The sequence below is a fragment of the Lethenteron reissneri genome, chromosome 27 (assembly GCF_015708825.2).
Source record: "Lethenteron reissneri isolate LAM-NWPU_2019-01 chromosome 27, ASM1570882v1, whole genome shotgun sequence".
NCBI classification, from domain to species: Eukaryota; Metazoa; Chordata; class Hyperoartia; order Petromyzontiformes; family Petromyzontidae; genus Lethenteron; species Lethenteron reissneri.
In genome coordinates this window covers 4,308,406-4,324,716 of record NC_083805.1, presented here as the reverse complement: position 1 = coordinate 4,324,716, position 16,311 = coordinate 4,308,406, and the positions used below count along the sequence as shown (strand labels likewise).

General features: G+C 46.1%; 1 protein-coding gene across 3 annotated transcripts; it reads right to left on the bottom strand.

Moving 5' to 3' along the window:
• Nucleotides 1-1,096: 1,096 nt before the first annotated feature.
• HVCN1 (hydrogen voltage gated channel 1) lies at nt 1,097-15,591 on the bottom strand. Of its 3 annotated transcripts, XM_061561189.1 has the most exons (7): nt 15,553-15,591; nt 14,944-15,013; nt 5,440-5,680; nt 4,503-4,607; nt 3,503-3,734; nt 2,896-2,987; nt 1,097-1,884 (listed from the first exon to the last, which is right to left on the bottom strand). In XM_061561189.1, the coding sequence occupies exons 3-7, from the start codon at nt 5,617-5,619 to the stop codon at nt 1,804-1,806; spliced, it is 690 nt and encodes a 229-aa protein (XP_061417173.1). In that variant the 5' UTR covers nt 5,620-5,680; nt 14,944-15,013; nt 15,553-15,591; the 3' UTR covers nt 1,097-1,803. The 3 variants fall into 3 exon arrangements, with proteins under 3 accessions (XP_061417173.1, XP_061417174.1, XP_061417172.1); XM_061561188.1 differs by having other exon boundaries at nt 1,098-1,884; nt 14,944-15,584; XM_061561190.1 differs by lacking the exons at nt 14,944-15,013; nt 15,553-15,591 and having other exon boundaries at nt 5,440-5,909.
• Between the last annotated feature and the right edge of the window lie 720 nt (nt 15,592-16,311).

The window sequence follows — 16,311 nt, the reverse complement described above, 5'->3', positions numbered from 1 at the left end:
CCCCCCCTGCCTGGGCTCCCCCCCCCTGCCTGGGCTCCCCCCCCCCTGCCTGGGCTCCCCCCCCCCGGCCCCCCCCCCTGCCTGGGCTCCCCCCCCCCCCCCTGCCTGGACTCCCCCCCCCCCCCCCCGCCTGGGCGCCTGCCTGGGCCCCCCCCCTCCTCCCCCCCTGCCTGGGCTCCCCCCCCCCTGCCTGGGCCCCCCCCCCTGCCTGGGCCCCCCCCCTGCCTGGGCTCCCCCCCTCTCCTCCCCCCCTGCCTGGGCTCCTCCCCCTTCCCCCCTCTATTGCAATTCCCACGCCGCATTGCCGGCAGTGACGGCGGCAGAGGGCGCCGACAGCCGCCGTGCGGCCATCTTGCTCAGGGGGATGGCGGTGGTTGTTATGGTGGTTCCGGCTACAGTTCCACGCCGGTCAAAGAACGATGTGTTGCCACCTTCAACTAAACTGCGAGGCTTGTGACAAGCAGCGAGCCACACACACGCACGTCTGTGAAAACCCTGGCTCCGGGGGAACGCAAAGAGCTTCGCAGCTCATCGGATTCCACCACCACCGCGCGCCTCTCGCGTTGCCTCCCCCCCCACCTTACCCAAGATGGCCGCTCAGATCGCACGCATCGTCGTGACGTCACGGGCAAGGTCGCGCGAGCTTGCTTTGAAGGTCACGTGGAGGCAGCGGGCCGCTTGCCGATTGGTTGGCAGTTGCTTATGCGGAGTATGGGATTAGAAGGGGGCGGGGGAGGGGTAGGGGGGTGAAGCGGGGGATGGGGGGGGTGAAGTGGGAGGGGGGGGTACCTCCCGAGGCACGTGCTTTTGACGACGTCACGGAGGGTGCGTTCACGTGCGGCTACGTCACCACGGGGGCGTGACGTCACAATCCCCCCCCAGGGTGACGTCAGCGAAGCTTGGTTACACACACGTACAGTGCGGTACAGTGCGCGTGTGTGGTGAAATGCGCGGGAAACGCCACGCGATCTCGGATCTTTCGTCCCATTATTTAAGCAATTTGCCAAAACGGGTCGACACCAGTCATGTTTACCTCAGTATAATATTCTTGAGGGGGAAAAGAATTGAAATTGCTGCACTGCTACTTGCATATATTATTTAATTTGTAATACTGGAACTCATCACGATATTCATGTGTGGTGGTGCAACAATGCGCCAAATGTACATTGTTATGGTGTAAAAAAAATGCAATACAGAAATATATATGGTACACATCGAAAGGCCAAAACGTCTATCGCTCACTGGTAACTTCACATCTTGTTGGTGATCAGTGGCATTGAATTGGTGGCTCCACAGCGGACATCGTTAATTCCGCGCTTAAATTAATCTTTAATTGATATTGCTTGAGGTAACTTAAAATGTACGAGCTATTTTGAAATGCATTACAGAATCAAAAACCCGAATGGCTGGTTATATAAAACACAGTAACAAGCTACAGTCGCAGATTATTTTTGGATTGGCATGTGGCTCTATGTACACTCGAAAATTATGAGAACATCTTACCGCTCTGCAGAAAACTCCCTCGATTAATTTTAACCACCAAATTTCCAGGGTTCTTCAGGAACTTATCAATTTCCCGCCACTCAAACTGGCCCTCCACACAAATCAATGCAAATTGCAGAGTGGCTGACCACACAGCTAAAGAAAATACGAGGTCACATCCCCTAGCTGGGCCACCAAACATGAAAAGCCCTATCTAATAATTATCAATCACGATGCACGTGTATCATCAGGGAATGGTTCATGTATCTCGAACACCTACAACGGTGCCCTTTGGATACAGCTAATCTGAACGAAGGTCTCCTAACACCTGGGCTGGCTCGGACGCTGCCACTTGATCCCATGCTGCTGTACCAGTGACCGCAGATATTCCAACTCTTGTTCCTGCGTGAGATAAAATAAACACGGATTTCTGTCAATCGATTGTCGATGTTTCGTGCTCCGTTGAGTCATTTTTTTTTCTTCTACCGAACAATTAAAACGTGCTTAAAATAGAGTCTGAACTAACATTCCAAAAAGGATGGCCCTGAAAAAAAGCCTTGGAAAAAAGCGACGTCTCATCAGCTGAATGAATTCCAGTAACTGTTTGAATTTATATACATGCATTTAAATAAGTTATTTGAAAGTGTATGCATAGATGTGAGCGAGGGAGAATTGCCTATAATTTATGCAAGATTTTCAATGATACCTTTAGGCTGATAGAATGAGGCTGAACAAACAAGACAAAAATAACCTTTTTTTAAATTAAATTGTAACACCCAAAGCAGGAACATTCTTAGAATCATGTGGATTAATCTTCAGATGTTCACTAGAAAAGCTTTTACTTCCATTTTTAAGTATGCACACTTGGCATAATGTTTTATTCTGAGTTTCAGCTTCCTGAACTAGTGGGATGTTTTCACAGACTTCTGCTTTTAACATTTTTCGTGCAGCGTTTCCTCATTTATGCCAACTGCAAGTCATTATGTGTATCACTGTACAACAATTTAACAATGTTAACTATTAGTTATCCAACATTCAATACACGCCATTTAATAGGCAAAATAATGTTTAAATAAAGTAGGGAAATATGCATCCAAAATGTTACACTGTTAAATTTAAGCCAACACTACAAAACCACGCCAAAGTCAATATAAAAAAAGTTTTCGAACATTATTTTGGAAGCCTAAACCATCAAAGCATATAATGATCACAAGGGATATAACAATTACCGCAAACCAAAAGATCTTTAACAAACCTTCCACAGAATATGCTGACGTCACCACGCGTTTTCAGGGGCAGCTAACTGTTGTGGGTTCGTGTGGCATTTTTTTGGTTTGAGCTTCCTGCAGAGGGGACATCGGCTCTGGCGCTCTATGCCCCATGGCATGAGGGGAAGGGGAGCGCGGACGTCACCTGTTCAAGACAGCGCCTCTGCAGAGCCTCCTTCTCGCGTTTCAGCACGGCGACACGGCGTCCGGTCCTGTTCTTCACCGACATAACGATGCCTGTGGGTGACAAGCACATTCATCAATCCACGTCAGATGTACCACATCCAAAACCTGACCATCGCAATGTCTGTCCGGCGACTTTAACGCCGAATAGAAATAAGGGGCTGATAAGAGAATCTCATCAGGTCTCACCGACGCGCACTAACCAGCATATTGAAAAATAGTCAATTAATAGTAATGGTTTACATTGAAAGGCGCAATTCATCCAGGGATCTGTGCACCCACAAAATGCATGGAGAGGATCCCCATCCACCATGTACAACCTGAGGAGAGGCATAGCCGAAGGGTCAGGATATTAAATTGTAACCAATGCTGCATGTCATGACTTATGAATCGATCCCACGAAGCCAAACCTTTTACAGCACCGCGCACACACGCGTCAATTACTGGACATCTGTGAAAAAAAACTACTGGATATCTGTGAAAAAGAGCTTCATAGCTCATCGGATTCCTCCAGTACAAATAAATATTCTTATTCTGAATTGTACGCTCGTGCGGTTAGTGGTGCCGACCGTTTGCGATGCGCGCGATCCGCCAGAGACGCAGCAGAATGAGGAAGGCGGTGGCATCAAAGCCGTCGTGCCGCGACGCGTAGAAAATGTCCAGCGCAAACGAGATGACCACAACGGCGCCGTCCAGCACCTCCAGCGGGTGCCAAAAAAACTCGAGGCGGAAGGCAAACAGCTTGACGGCCAGCTCCACCATGAAAAGCGACAGGATGGCAAGGCTCATGTAGTGCAGAACCTGAACAAAGACAAAGATCCCACGCCGTATAACCGAGGGATTAATTTCAGCTGGGTCCCTCACCTGGAAAATATTTAGACACATCACGCAACACATCAAGTATAGAGCTCGCTATGGCTGTGGCCACTAGCCTACATTTTGGGGTTTGAACGGTGGCACGGTGGTTAGTCCACTGCGCTTTGGCCCCGGCGACCCCAGTTCAATTCCCAGCCACTGCTAAACATCACTAACACTGACTGGCAGTGGCAGTTATGTACATGACCAAACAATCCCCATGGATGAAGGTCTTTATCCAGTAGTGGTTTTGACAAATGCCTGTAAAATTTCAATGGGTGATGAAATACAAATTCCAATTATGTAGACAAAGCTATAGTGAGGAAAAAAATCCCTTTCATACTTTGACAAGATCTGTTTACTGGTTTCTGCCATAACTGACATAGCATGTGTGGATAATTACCCCTTGCATGGAGTCTGAAACTCACTTAAAACTACCACTCCACCCCCACGAATTGGCGTTCTCTTGCAGCAACTAATGTGAACATCATAGTTCATTCTTTCATTGAGCGAAGGGCATCAATTGCAGAGCATATTTTATACTGATAATAGTGTGAGTGTGTTCCAGGCACGCCTGTATAGCCCTTATAAAACTGTTTTGGCCACAACCAGAAATGTTGTTGAGGTTCTCTGTTGGCTGCACATCCCTGCCAACCCTGCCAACCCTGCCAACCCTGCCAATGCGTGACCCTAACGTCGTGCAGGTGGACCTACCTCAGGGGCGATGCTGTCTTTGTGAGTTTTGATGATGGAAAGGTCGATTATCAGCTCGCCCATTACCAGCCCGGCATCCAGTAGCACCAGGCACACCACAGCCACCTGCGGCATCACAAGTAAACAAAAAATTATGGTATGGCTCTTAATTCACTGCTGGATGAAGGCCTCCCCACAGAGTGTCGGACATGAGGGTTGATTGACCACGCTTCACCATATCGGTCGGTGCAGATTGGTGATGTGGAATGGGTGGCCCAGAGTCAGTTCAGATATCACTCGGCACCAATGATAGCTGTGGGCTAGAATCAAACCTGAAGTCACAGGTTTCATAATGCAGCCCTGCTCCAGCCCACTTCAGATGTTTGGTTAGACACCAAGCCTCTATAACACATAAATGTTATCAGAACATTAGGCTATGACTTAGTGAAGTAGTAAATGAGTTAATCCTTTTTGCGTAGATTTTAATGATTGTGCTGGACAGCTTTCGGTTGTACCTTTGGGAAGTATCATGTGTCGTAACAACAAGAAAGCACAACAGAGTTATGAGAAAAGGAGCTGTTTATAGTGACAGCGGTGGTGAGATATTAACTCCCTCGCCTGGTATAAAGGAGGTTGTGGGTTAGATCCTGACCCCGACGTCTGTATGTAGAACTTCTTTTGCACCATACGAAGCCAACCGTGCTAATAGGTGCGGGAGTTTGCATGCTCTCCCATGGTCACGTGGATTTTTATCCGGGTCCTCCGGTTTTTTCTCTCCACATTTAGAATCAAAGTGCAGTTGAGAGTATGTTTGGCTGCTATAAATTCCCACGTGATGATAAGCCACTTAGTTTAAACTATAATTTGTGGCCAGGTTGCTTCTGAAAAAGATCTATATAGAGCTCAGTGGGCCTTATCTGGTTGTAGAAAAAAATAGTGACAAAAAATTATTGAGTACCTGGAAGCGCTCAGACGTGAGTATGCGTTTGAGGGACTCTCGAAATGAGGACGGTGGAGGCTGTAGGACGCTTTGCTCCACGTCGTCAGATTCCTCCGAGACGATGGCCTCATTCTCGTCATCGCCCGGGCTCCTTCGCGGGTCTCCCAGCGTCGAGAAATATTGCAGATAACGCTCCATCGGAAACGGTTTTGTTTTTCAAACGTACGTTTCGATTCGCCCACTTTGTTTCCCTCGAACCCTACAACCAAAGGAAAGGAGAATGGATTTGTGCCACTGTGCTGGGTGGAGTGAAGCGCACAGACCGGTCTCTTTGGTTGATGGCGGTTTTAACAATTGCGGTCATCCAACATCTCTAGGTGATCATGCTTAGCCTGTGTCATTGGGTGACAAAAGAAGTTTAGAGAATGCTAAACACAGTAAAACACTCACTTATTACAAGTGTACAATTTTTTATTGTAAATATATAACAGTTTTACAGTATTTATTCATACGATAAATTAATCAACACACAAATAATGGGGGCTTCGAAGATTGGGTCAGCAAGGCTGGTACCATATATTATTAAAACCTTTTTGACTAAACCCCTCAAAGAGTACTGCTCATCCTGAGTCACTGGTGCACATTACAGTCTTGTAGCAAGCGTGCGATGTATTAGTTCGGTCTTTTTTGAAACCCAAGTCTGACCTCGCTGTCACGCAGCACTGCATTGCCGCCTCTTGATATACGAGGAACATTCTGTCAAAAGTTAATTATACCGACCACACGTGCCGATTTTTACAGCCATTTGTCAAGCCGCTGGTGGGTGAAAGCCTCACATTTCCAGGCGCCGAATGGCTCACAGGACTATACCAAATAAATTCAACTGAAACTGAAACAGTTCTGTATTGGTCGGTGGGGGTTGTTTGACCATACTTTTCCCAAGGGGCCAGTATAAAAATTTTACTCACCACTCATCTCAGCCAGGAATCAAACTCGGGTCGCCCGGGTTAATGGTTTAGTGTGCTAATCACTGTGACCGCAGAGCTCTACAAAAGTCCCAACATCGACAAGTAGAAATAAGCTACGGAGCATAGCATTGCATGAGGACCGGCAAAATGGGTACATGGAGTATCTTATCAGTGTCGAAACAAAATGGAAATGGAGGATACTATAACCAGTACATCAATTTGGGTCACTCACGTTGTAATCGTCTGTGTCAAAAAGCCACACGAGTTAAATTCACATTTTGCAGTGTTTTTTTTTACATTTCTATTACACAAGAGGTTAGATTACACGGAATTGTCTACATTAGCAGGTGCGGTACGTGTGTACAAAATCGCACGACAAACTTGGTAAACTAGAAAATACGTATTGCGATTGGCACATTTTGGGCAGTCTCTCTTCGATCATGAATCAACAAGCTGGAGCTCAAAATGAGCCGCATATTCTCACACACCAACAAGCCCCTCTTTCGAGTGCAACTAATGCGACCGCGACCTTTCACTTCACGGACACGACGCTTAAGCCTTGCATCAGGACAAGGTCGGGGGGCGAGCTATTAAAAAGTGTCACCGGAGCCGCCCGACCTTCCAGTCTGTGCAGAGCATAATGGCTTACTCAATCCCCCGCATGTGCGGGTAATTCTTGAAGTGATCTGGTGGCAGGAGAGCGCTGCGGTTTTTTTGACCGTGTTGTGGCGGGGATGAAGCAGCATTCAGTCAACAAGCCGACCCACCGACACTAAACATAGCCGGCGTGATGCCCTCAACGCGCATGCTGCTGGCACCATTGGCACACCTTGGTGCTCATATCCAGGCCTTACCGCATGATGGATGTCTATCAACTGGTACGAACCCATTGAGAGTAATTATAAACAGCCGTGCCAGTGTCAACCTTTCAGGGTCGTATATATTTGCTGTGCCTCTTGGTTGCCACTGCTTGACGAAAAAGTCTGCAACGACGGTAATTTCTTTTATTTTTTTACCCGAAGACTTCGCTGTGCCAAAGTCGTCATCATCAGCAGTCATGATCAATCCACTTCTGGATGAAAGCCTAACCAAGCTTTCGCCATCCCTCACGACCCTACGATGTTATAGATCCTGGACGAATGTGAAACTGAGATAATTTCCACGTTTTCACGGCAGGACCAAAAGAGCTGTACCTACGATGTATGCATGAACTTATTCCACACCGTACGTAGCCAAACCTTGCTAACTTGGCTGTACACGTGCAGCCCTTTTGCCAATAAACTGAGGCCCTCCCCACGCCGTGTGGGTCATGAAAGCTTCTTGACCACGCTTCACCACGATGACCGGTGTAGTAGGTTGGTGAAAGGGGAAGAGGAGATCATAGAAGTACAACACAGCTATGGATTGTGCTTGCACTGCCCTCTGCTGCCCACTCCGAAGCTCCGCTGCCACCTGCAGCCAGCTGGCATCTCATGTAAGCAACTCTCCAGGTTCAACCTTGGATAGGCGTTTGACTTGGATAATTTTAAAAAAGTCATACTGTACGCACTTACAAATTTTTTTGCAAAGTGTAATGTTAGAACGATAGGAGGCTTGTAAAAAAAAATGTTGGTCGTGGTGCTTACAAAATAGACAACCAGGCAAGCCGCTTGTCTGTCGGCAAATATTAATCCAACATCCAAAGTCCTGACAACACGGTTTGGACTTTCCACCCCGAGCACCCTTGGCCTGAACTTTGAAAGGCTAAATTGCAGTAATACTTAAATCATTAACGGTTTAACACGGCTCGATCCACTGCAAATCGCGTGCGTGTGTGTGTGTGCACGCTTCTACGTGCTTCCTATGATCACTGTTACATTGCTTATGGCTTTATTTTGGTGATTTCGAAAAGTTTTTTGGTTTGGCCATGTTTGTTTGTTGGAGTATGGAGTTAGAATTTATAATGATGGCTTTAATCTAAGTTGTCTTGTTGTTGTTGTTGTTGTTTGATTTACATACCACTGGGATTTTTGCACAGCGTTGGTGTACGGTGCTTTTTTTCTGGACGACTTTGCAGTTTTTTCCTGGATTTTTCTTTTGCGCATAGTCACTTTAAGATGTTTTCTTGTTTATGTTTTAGTTTTTTGTTTGTTGCGGTTGCACCTGACTCAAGAGCCGAATGGCTCACAGGGTTATACCTAATAAATGAAACTGAAAAACAAACTGATATTGAGAAACAACACATGGAAAACAACAAGCGCTCGCTACGCCACTTTTTGACCTTAAAACGGCAGTGTCGGCGGTGAAGGGCGAGCCGCTAAAGCTGTTGAAAATGTGACATTTTCCTCGATGAAAGTTGCATCAAATAATCTTAGATTTGAAGCTTTCGTGACTGCAAGGATTCATATTCTTAGGTTTTTTCGGTAAAGTCACGTAGGTAAAAAAAATTAAAATTAATAAAAGTAAAATTAAAATAAAATAAAAATCACGACGTTTCGGAGGCAACACAAGCTTCCGTCTTCAGGTGGAACCGTGACTTTACCGAAAAAAAACCTAAGAATATTCAAATAATCTTGTCACCCTACAACACACAACTTTGTTCAAATTAATGGCGAATGTTGTGTTTTGTTGTTGTTGCTTATGCAACAGCTATTGTCATACCGTGTCAACCCATGCGGTTTACCCCGTATTCTTTTACAGGGAAATTGAGTTTTCAGGTCCATACGGCGTACAGCCGTTTCAATACTGGCAAAAATGTGTTTGCGTTTCTCCCTTGTCATGGGACTTTGTAGGATGAACGTTGAGATTTATAAGGGCACGGGGTGACCAATAAGGTCTGAATTAGTATTGTCTGTAGTAAAGTAGGGCACTGATAAGGGGTTGACAGGTATGCAATGGTGAGTGTAGTAGTGGTGAGTGTACTTACGAGTGGTGAGTGTAGTGGTGGGGATTGTCTATTTGTGTTGCTCCCTAGTGATGGGACTTTGTAGAATTAACGTTGAGATTTATAGGGGCACGGGGTGACCAATAAGGTCTGAATTGGTCTGTAGTAACTGATAAGGGGTTGACAGGTATGTTCTGTGTTTGCCTGGATGAGGACTGTCACAGCGAGCCATCGTAGCAACATTAAAACAGGGTGGATTTTCCTTAATCTACGACAGAATGGAGAGGTTTAATATTACAATAAACGACAGAAGGTGGATGAATGCGCCTATTTTAAATAACACACATCAGTTGTTTGCCCCTAATACAGTACTGTACTTTCTTCTCGACCTGTTTTTTCCTCCCCACAGTGCCTCGTGTTTTCATAGATTGGGGCACACATCGTTCCCTGCCCAGATTCCTGCCTCTTGCTGACGACGATGGGTGGATGTGGAGGAGGATGCTCTTTGGAGCTTGGCTATCTACGGCAAGGAGGGTTTGGTGGGGTTCATACCTCGTGCCTTCATCTTCCCGTGCGTACACGATCATGGGCACAGACTCTCCGTCTGCGATGAGTCGCAATAGCTCGGAAAATGTGCAAATACGATGCAAAACGGAGGCAGGGAGAAGCGTCACCGTTTGCCGTATTTAATGTTGCATGCAACATTTATAACCCCAAAAAGCAACTTATGGATGATATCGGTCGCGAAAGCCTACGAATTAAACGAACAAAGCCGTGTGAAAAGTTGCACCATTGGACTTCCACCTCAGAAGAACCGAAAGCCTCTTCACAACATTTGGTCAATAACACTGTAGCCTTAAGAGGACAAAAATAACGTATTTATAACAGGCAACGTTTCAGGTAATGACCCTTTTTCGTAGCACAGAGGGGCCAGAGAGATAGAGTAGATGAAGAGTTAGAGGACTGGACTTTACACCACGGGGCCTGATGAGAATTACATTTAAAATTTGTTTACCGAGTAACATTTTTTTAAATGGTATATGGATACAGCAGTTAGCTATTGGTAGCTATTGAATAACCTTTACATATGTCGAATGTTGTGTGCATTAACGATTCAATTACTGTTTTACTCTTCAGTGTAACGATTTGATCGATCCTGTTGGTCTAGTTTTTACCGCCTCGTCTATATTGTTTCTCGTTTAGCACCACGAGCATAATAGTTGCATATAATTTGCAACAATTTTAAGTAATCTCTTCTCGGGCATGCTGAGCTGCACGGTATTGTGAGCGTAATCACACAAAAACTGATTTTTTTTTGTATTCTCTAACATTCCAGCAGCTGCAGAGTGATTTCGACACGCAGTGTCTCATCAGCAGAGTCAGGCTTGCCCCGAAACGAATCAATGCTGTTGAAGTGCCCATCTAGATTGACGCAAAGTTAGAGCGGTTAGTACATAATTCATTAAAAAAAAACACACAATTACTGTAGTAAGTACCACAGCTGCATCAAACTGGACACTCAGTTCAACACCAACTAAAAAATATACTTCCAAACATAATTGTGGTTTTATTTGCTATGAAAAAAGACCAATTGCTCAACATACTGCCAACAATATCTGTTCTTTTGAAGGCGATGTTGTTCACGAGTGTGTTGAGTCGTGTTTTTTTACATTAACTATGGCTAAGCAGTGGTCATTGCCAGCACAAATGTTTGTTAGCAGGATCAATTGTGTTATTATTCTTCTGCTTGTTATTTGATATATTGTATACTTCTTGGACAGAGGCCACCATTCACGCAGCGGGGTGGTTCTAAGTTTTGGGTTGTAGAAGTGCAGCAAGATACATTTTTGCACCGTACTCTACTCTGATTAATGTCTTCTGGTGTCACCAATCAACCTCATCAGAGCATCGTCTTAAGTCCGATGCGTGCAACTCCTCCGTAAATGGAACGTTAAATAAGTAATATATTTAAAAACACTTTTTTTTTAAACACGCTTTTATGAAATTTACTTGTAATGGAAGAACTCCATGACTATAGGAAGTGGCCCCGAAGCTTGCCATAACGTAAGGGGACCGTGGCCAATTACAGCCAACGTCAGTTGACCGTGGACAATTAGACCCAAGCCGAAACATAACATATGAAAAAGAATGTTCAAAAATATGTTGATTTTATTTTTGTGATAGAAGATAGTATTGTCATCAGTGTGACATAAGTATACCAAGTTTGCAGTCGATACCACATTGGGAAGTGGGTTAAAATTGAGTTCCAAGATTTGAGGACAACAACAGAGTGAGTTAAATGAAAGCGTGCAATAAAAATACAAGCCGCAGTGCCACGTGAGAATGTGACCATGCCCCCATAGAAACACACCGACACCGAGATTCATAGGGGCCACATAAAAGAGATACGTGAAAAGCTGAGCCACAGGAGTGCGATTGTGGCCATGTAACCCACACAGGTGACCCTATGGGCAAACCAAACGTGGTATTCGCTCTGTTAACGGAGGAGGAATGGCCAAACGACACGAACTCTCAACTCCAGAAAAGCTCTCTTCGTCGTGGCCAGCAAACTTCGGGGCACTGGCATTTAGCTGCTGAACAGATCGCCGCAACCAATTCGCAACGCTCTACCACAAATAGATTTTTATTTTTTAAAAGTCTATTCTTTCGGTCTTCGAATCGAAGGTTCATTCACCCCACCACGGCACGATGAAGTATGGTCTAAACAACTCCACACGGCCTCGAACGGCGTGAGAGAGACCTCATTAGGCGGTGGATTGATTGCTTAAAGGGATGTGCATGTGACCCACTGTGTTATGATGATGGCAGATGTTGTTACTTGGGGAGCGGTGGCGCAGCGGTTAGCGCTACGAACCTGGCCACTCGAGTTCGACTCCCACACACGGCCAACACCGGTGACGATTATCCGACTCGGTCCTGGGCTTCACCTGGGTCGACTCAGCCTCAAATGAGTACCTGGTGTGTAAGAACATCGCCACTAGGGAGACAAAGGCGGTTGGGCGTGGTGCTGACCACCCACCCCCTCGTGTGCCGTGCAGACCCTTCATAGGTGCTCGCTAACAGCACTTGCCCCAACAGTTCTGTTCAGGCTATAGGGTTGATCTGTCTTTGTTTGGTAGCGATGATGATGGTGGTAGCGATGATGATGGTGGTAGCGATGATGATGGTGGTAGCGATGATGATGGTGGTAGCGATGATGATGGTGGTAGCGATGATGATGGTGGTAGCGATGATGATGGTGGGTAGCGATGATGATGGTGGTAGCGATGATGATGGTGGTAGCGATGATGATGGTGGTAGCGATGATGATGGTGGTAGCGATGATGATGGTGGTAGCGATGATGATGGTGGTAGCGATGATGATGGTGGTAGCGATGATGATGGTGGTAGCGATGATGATGGTGGTAGCGATGATGATGGTGGTAGCGATGATGATGGTGGTAGCGATGATGATGGTGGTAGCGATGATGATGGTGGTAGCGATGATGATGGTGGTAGCGATGATGATGGTGGTAGCGATGATGATGGTGGTAGCGATGATGATGGTGGTAGCGATGATGATGGTGGTAGCGATGATGATGGTGGTAGGATATATGGTTGGTAGCGATGATGATGGTGTAGCGATGATGATGGTGGTAGCGATTGTGATGATGATGGTGGTAGCGATGATGATGGTGGGTAGCGATGATGATGGTGGTAGCGTGTGATGTGTAGCGATGATGATGGTGGTAGCGATGATGATGGTGGTAGCGATGATGATGGGTGGTAGCGATGATGATGGTGGTAGCGATGATGATGGTGGTAGCGATGATTGATGGTGGTAGCGATTGATGATGGTGGTAGCGATGATGATGGTGGTAGCGTATGATGATGGTGGGTAGCGATGATGATGGTGGTAGCGATTGTGATGATGATGGTGGTAGCGATTGTGATGATGGTGGTAGCGATCGTGATGATGGTGGTGGTAGCGATGATGATGATGGTGGTAGCGATTGTGATGATGATGGTGGTAGCGATGGTGATGATAGCAGTCTGTACTAACGGTGGTAGCGATTGTGATGATGATGGTGGTAGCGATTGTGATGATGATGGTGGTAGCGATTGTGATGATGGTGGTGGTAGCGATGATGATGGTGGTAGCGATGATGATGGTGGTAGCGATGATGATGGTGGTAGCGATGATGATGGTGGTAGCGATGATGATGGTGGTAGCGATGATGATGGTGGTAGCGATGATGATGGTGGTAGCGATGATGATGGTGGTAGCGATGATGATGGTGGTAGCGATGATGATGGTGGTAGCGATGATGATGGTGGTAGCGAGATGATGATGGTGGTAGCGATGATGATGGTGGTAGCGATGATGATGGTGGTAGCGATGATGATGGTGGTAGCGATGATGATGGTGGTAGCGATGATGATGGTGGTAGCGATGATGATGGTGGTAGCGATGATGATGGTGGTAGCGATGATGATGGTGGTAGCGATGATGATGGTGGTAGCGATGATGATGGTGGTAGCGATGATGATGGTGGTAGCGATGATGATGGTGGTAGCGATGATGATGGTGGTAGCGATGATGATGGTGGTAGCGATGATGATGGTGGTAGCGATGATGATGGTGGTAGCGATGATGATGGTGGTAGCGATGATGATGGTGGTAGCGATGATGATGGTGGTAGCGATGATGATGGTGGTAGCGATGATGATGGTGGTAGCGATGATGATGGTGGTAGCGATGATGATGGTGGTAGCGATGATGATGGTGGTAGCGATGATGATGGTGGTAGCGATGATGATGGTGGTAGCGATGATGATGGTGGTAGCGATGATGATGGTGGTAGCGATGATGATGGTGGTAGCGATGATGATGGTGGTAGCGATGATGATGGTGGTAGCGATGATGATGATGGTGGTAGCGATGATGATGGTGGTAGCGATGATGATGGTGGTAGCGATGATGATGGTGGTAGCGATGATGATGGTGGTAGCGATGATGATGGTGGTAGCGATGATGATGGTGGTAGCGATGGATGATGGTGGTAGCGAGTGATGATGGTGGTAGCGATGATGATGGTGGTAGCGATGATGATGGTGGTAGCGATGATGATGGTGGTAGCGATGATGATGGTGGTAGCGATGATGATGGTGGTAGCGATGATGATGGTGGTAGCGATGATGATGGTGGTAGCGATGATGATGGTGGTAGCGATGATGATGGTGGTAGCGATGATGATGGTGGTAGCGATGATGATGGTGGTAGCGATGATGATGGTGGTAGCGATGATGATGGTGTAGCGATGATGATGGTGGTAGCGATGATGATGGTGGTAGCGATGATTGATGGTGTAGCGATGATGATGGTGGTAGCGATGATGATGGTGGTAACGATGATTGATGGTGGTAGCGATGATGATGGTGGTAGCGATGATGATGGTGGTAGCGATGATGATGGTGTAGCGGTGATGATGGTGGTAGCGATGATGATGGTGGTAGCGATGATGATGGTGGTAGCGATGATGATGGTGGTAGCTGATGATGATGGTGGGTAGCGATGATGATGGTGGTAGCGATGATGATGTGATGATGGTGGTAGCGATGATGATGATGGTGGTAGCGGTGATGATGATGGTGGTAGTGGTGATGATGATGGTGGATGTGGTTACTTACCCACGCCACTGCGTGGCGGAGTTGGAGCAGCGCAAGGGGAACCCGCGGCGTTCTCGACCTCGAGTTGCAACTGCCAAACAAAAGCGTGATAAAGTTGCTGGTGATGAGGATGAGGGTGCTGGTGATGAGGATGAGGGTGTTGATGATGAGGATGTTGACGACAGTGGTGGTGATAACGATGAGCCGACGAAACCAATCGCTGCTGATAACGATGACGGTGTTGATGATGATGATGATTATAATGAGAGGTTACAAATGAATAATCGGCTGATGGTGATTATCTTAATGATGAGGATGACGATGATGGTGGTGGTGTTATTGATGATGACGAGACGAATCGTTTGGTGGTGGTGTTGGTGGTGATGATGCGACGACGAGAGGAAGAGCCAGTCGATGATCTTCGTAACAATGGCGAAGGATATACAAGGAGCGCTTAAACAGAGCCATGCAGCAGCAGCAGCTGATGATGATGATTATAACAATGGGGGTGATGACAAAGGGAGCCGCCTCCCACGGAGATGAAGAGTGAGCTGCTGCTCCTGCCGATGATGATGATTACGACGATGATGATGTGGTGGTGGTGAACTGACGAGACGTCGCTTTGATTACTCGTTTGTCCACAAAGAACGGAACTGTTCCGCTGTGTCAGAGGGCAGCAGCAGCAGCATCAGCAGCAGCAGCAGTCTCGTGGCATCATGTGACTCGGTCGGAGTTTTCACGCAACACACAACACGCACGCACGCCAGAGAGAGAAACAAAACAAAGTTTAACGGATGTTTGTTATTGCTGTTGTCTTTTACCCATTGTGTATTTGTTCTGTTTTGTTTTGCACACGGGATCACCGTCAGAATATGTAGTTATACTTGAGGAATCCGATGAGCTATAACGCTATTTTTTTCACATGTTCAGTAAGGGGCGGGGTGGGTTCGAACGTTGCAATAAACAATACAAAAACACGAAATGAGTGCAAAGTATAGGAAAAGGTAAGCAAATCACGAAACATTTTTACAAAAATAAAACTAAACTATTTTGGTAAAGTCACGTAGAAGGGAAATAATGAAATAATAAAAATATAAAACTATTTTTATTGTTTTATAAAAATATAAAACGATAAAAAAATTATTTTTTTATTGTTTTATATAATTTTTTTATCGTTTTATATTTTTTATAAAACAATAAAAATAGTTTAATATTTGTATTATTTCCCTTCTACGTGACTTTACCGAAAGAACCAAGAAGATGAATCCCTGCAGTCACGAAAGCTTTAAATCGAAATTTGGCAGGAGTTACTATAGATTTCGAAAGCACACATTCGATTTAAAAAAATCCCTGATGCTACGTCTCCCAGTGATCTCAATAACACGTGTC